The following is a 3,752-nucleotide window of genomic DNA, read 5'->3' on the forward strand; positions in this document are numbered from 1 at the left end:
TGATTCCAATGTAAGGTGTCGAGATAGCCTGAGGGTCAGCAGTAAGGGGTCAATGAACTGGGGGGCTTCGCACACTCAATTTTTTGTTACTCTTTGAACTATTGTTTTGGGACAACAATCAGAACTATTTAATCCATCCAAATGTGTTCATATAGTGAACACGGTCCTCTTATGCTCTAGAAGCCAACCATTTTAAGAGAAGTGAATAAAAATAAATAAATAAAATGGATTTTTAAAAAGTTTACTTTGTATGTTAAATATTTACAACTCAAATACATTTTCTCACAGAAACAATGCTATAAATGATGTTAGATGTTCAGATTTAATTTTTTAGAATATATGAAATTAGTCAAATCATATAATTTGTGGAAATAAAAATTTGAAGTGAAAAACAACAGAAAACAATATTATGCGATTCTAAAAATTAAACCAATGAGATAAAATTGAAAAAAGAAAAAAAAGAGAGAGAAGTGAATAAAGAAACATAGGCAGAATGGCCCCTAAGAAAGAAATCTCATAATTTTCATACCTTGTTTGTCATCACCAGTCACATCTTGCGTTGGAACAGGAAAGTCATCCATGTCTTTAATAGAGAGCTTCTTAGAAAAGAAAAGGAAATTAATTACACAGACTGGAATAGATATTAAGTGGTGAGCACATGATGAAAATGTTTTAAAGCTATATATCTTGCCAGTATTTCTATCTTCAGTAAACTCTGACATTTTTTAGGTTCCTAGTGAGGTATAAGTTAATTTATATTGAAAAATTTATATGCACACAGGAAAAAAATAACAATTCAGATTGAGGCATATGTATATAGACCACACATTAAATCTGAATCCGGAGTGGCATTTGGTCAAAGAATTGTGCGGCATTTGCCCATTCAGTCAAGAACAAACCTATATTTTATGTACTTTTTCATAAGCAGAGAGAGGTTCTGACAAGTGGCCCTAAATGTGGGCATTTGCCAGTGTCTGTTATGCAGAGGGTATTCTACCCCGATTCAAATGTAATGGCTAGATGGAGAGCCAGAGGAAAGAAACAGCAATTAGGAGGATCGTTTTACAATATATAAGTGTCTAACCAATGTACTGTATACTTGAAACTAATAAAATAAAATTTTTAAAAAACAGCCTGCTTGTCATGTTACAAAAATTTTTCTGATGAACAGACCAAAATTTTCTCCTAACTCACTTATGGGGAAAGTCTTCGCTTATACTGATAAGTTATATACCCAAATTGATCAAATGTTGATTAGTTTAAAATTCTGTTTAAAAATCTACTTACTATAAATTTATGTCTTATAAAGTTTCAATTAACATGCGCTCTAAGACCTCTGATAAGATTAAAGAATATAATTCATATTTGCTATATAAACATATTCTAAAGAGATAAAAATTGAAGGGTGACTGGGTCGAGGAAAAGGATGGGAGGAGGACTTGTCACTATATGCCTTTTGGTACTCTTTTTATTTTCAACATATTCAAAAAAATCAAATAAAGATAAATTTTAAAACTTAAAGGAGAGATATTCAAGATGGCGTAGACGGCTGTACATGCCTCCTCTAGCAACCACACCAAAATTATAACAAAACTACAGGGAAAAGAGTACGCGGAGTCGCCAGAGGCCTGGCTGAACAGAAGTCCTACAACTAAGTCACCTCGAAATGGTAGGCAGAGCAGAGACACCATACAGCCGGCCACAACATCAAGTGACAATGGAGAATCAGGAAGGTTACCTTGGCTGCAGAGTCACCTACCCCACCCGAGGAGCAAAGGGTCCTGGTCACACACTGGGATCCCCAGCTCAGGGTTCTGGCGCCAGAAGAGAAGTCCCCACAACCTCTGACTTGAAAATCAGCAGAGATTGTGGAGCAGTGAGACAAAGGGGCCACAGGAAGTGGAGATCTTCCTCTTAAAGGGCCCACACCCCGCCTTACTCGCTGACATACTTGATCGCTCTGAGCTCTAGCGCCAGGCAGCTGCTCAACAGGCGCCATGGACACAGAGGGAGGTGCTGAGCTGTTGGGCTTCAGGGTGAGGTCCAGAGGGGTGTCTGGCTCCCGGACAAAGGTTCAGGCAAAAGCCATTGTTCCTTTGTTGAGCCGTCCCCTCTCCCAGACTGCAGATACAGGCACCGCCAACCTCGATAACACAGGTCGCTCCACCCAGGAGAGTCCCTGAGACTCCGCCTCCCCCAGTTGATGGGCCCACCCAAGCTGCTTCCAGTGATTTTGTTCCCTACAAATGGGCTGTGTTGGCTCCTGCTGCGAACTTTCATAAAATCTCTCAAAGGCTCACAAAACCCAAAGCGGCAGCATCTGGCCTCGGTGTGCCCTGTATCTCTTGTTGAGCAGTCCCAATGCCGCCACTAACAGCAGCCAGCCTGCTTTGGACTTGACCCTTTATGGCACCTATAAGCCCAGCATGGGTGGCAGCCATCTGTGGATTGTTTGGAGACTCTTACCAGGTAGCCCCGGAGGTGCCCAGGCTGCGGATGAACTTGGCCTACAGTTGGATCCCTCTCAGGTACGTACCAAGGGACTGCCCAGCCCAGCACACCTACCACATAAAGTCATTCTACTAAGACGAGAGACTTAGGAGCCCTACCTAATACATAGAAATAGACACAAGGAGGCAGCTAAAATGGAAGACAAAGAAACATGTCCCACTTGAAAGAATAGAACAAAGCTCCAGAAAAAGAATTCACCAAAACGGAGACAAGCAATGTACCAGATGCAGAGTTCAAAACACTGGTTATAAGGATGCTCAATTAACTTAGAGGAAAAAGTAGATGGACTCAGTGAGAACTTTAACAGAGATAGAAAACATAAAAATGGAGATGGAAATTATAAAAGGGAATTATAAAATTTCAGTCAGAAATAAAGAATACAATATCTGAGATGAAGAGTATATTAGAAGGAATCAACAGAGTAGAGGAAGCAGAGGATCAAATCACCCTTATAGAGGATGGGGAAGTCAAGGACACCCAATCAGAACGGCGACAAGAAGAAAGAATCCAAAATAATGAAGATAACATAAGGAGCCTCTGGGACAACATCAAATATAACAACATATGCATCATAGGGGTACCAGAAGGAGAAGAGCAAGAAGTTGTAAATCTATTTGAAAAAATAATGATGTAAAATAGACATATAAGCTCAGGAAGCTCAGAGAGTGCCAAACAAGATGAACCTAAAGAGGCCCACACCAAGACACATAATTAAAATGCCAAAGGTTAAGGACAAAGAGAATCTTAAATATCAAGAGAAAAGTAGTTAGGAAGCACCCATAAGACTGGCAGCTGATCTCTCAAAAGAAACTTTGCAGGACAGAACAGTTGGCACAAAATATTCAAAGTGATGAAAACCCATGATCTACAACCAAGATTAGTTTATCCAGCAAAGCTATCATTTAGAATCAAAGGACAGATAAAGAGCTTCCCAGACAAGAAGAAGCTAAAGGAGTTCATCATCACCAAGGCAGCATTATAGGAAATGTTGGAGGAACTTTAAGATGAAGAAAAAATATGTATCAAAAATATGAATAAAGAATGGCAATAACTATATATCTATTTACAAGTACTTCAAATGAAAAAGAATTAAGCGCTCCAATCAATAGAGAAAGTAGCTGAACGGATAAGAAAACAAGACCTTTACATATGCTGCCCACAAGAGACTCACTTCAGATTAAAAGGCACACACAGACTAAAAGCAAGGGGATGGAAAAAGATATTGCAAGATGGACCTAGAG

At 39.5% G+C, this 3,752-nt stretch overlaps 1 protein-coding gene across 1 annotated transcript in view; it reads right to left on the bottom strand.

Annotated features, from left to right (window-relative positions):
• Positions 1-3,752, bottom strand: part of REPS2 (RALBP1 associated Eps domain containing 2) — a 133,669-nt gene that overhangs the window by 76,814 nt on the left and 53,103 nt on the right. Inside the window, exon 10 of the mRNA XM_025046608.1 lies at positions 530-599. Within this exon, the coding sequence (XP_024902376.1) occupies positions 530-599 (70 nt within the window). The remainder of the gene's footprint in view (positions 1-529; positions 600-3,752) is intronic.

Source organism: Pteropus alecto, unplaced genomic scaffold (genome assembly GCF_000325575.1).
Source record: "Pteropus alecto unplaced genomic scaffold, ASM32557v1 scaffold23, whole genome shotgun sequence".
Taxonomy (NCBI): Eukaryota; Metazoa; Chordata; class Mammalia; order Chiroptera; family Pteropodidae; genus Pteropus; species Pteropus alecto.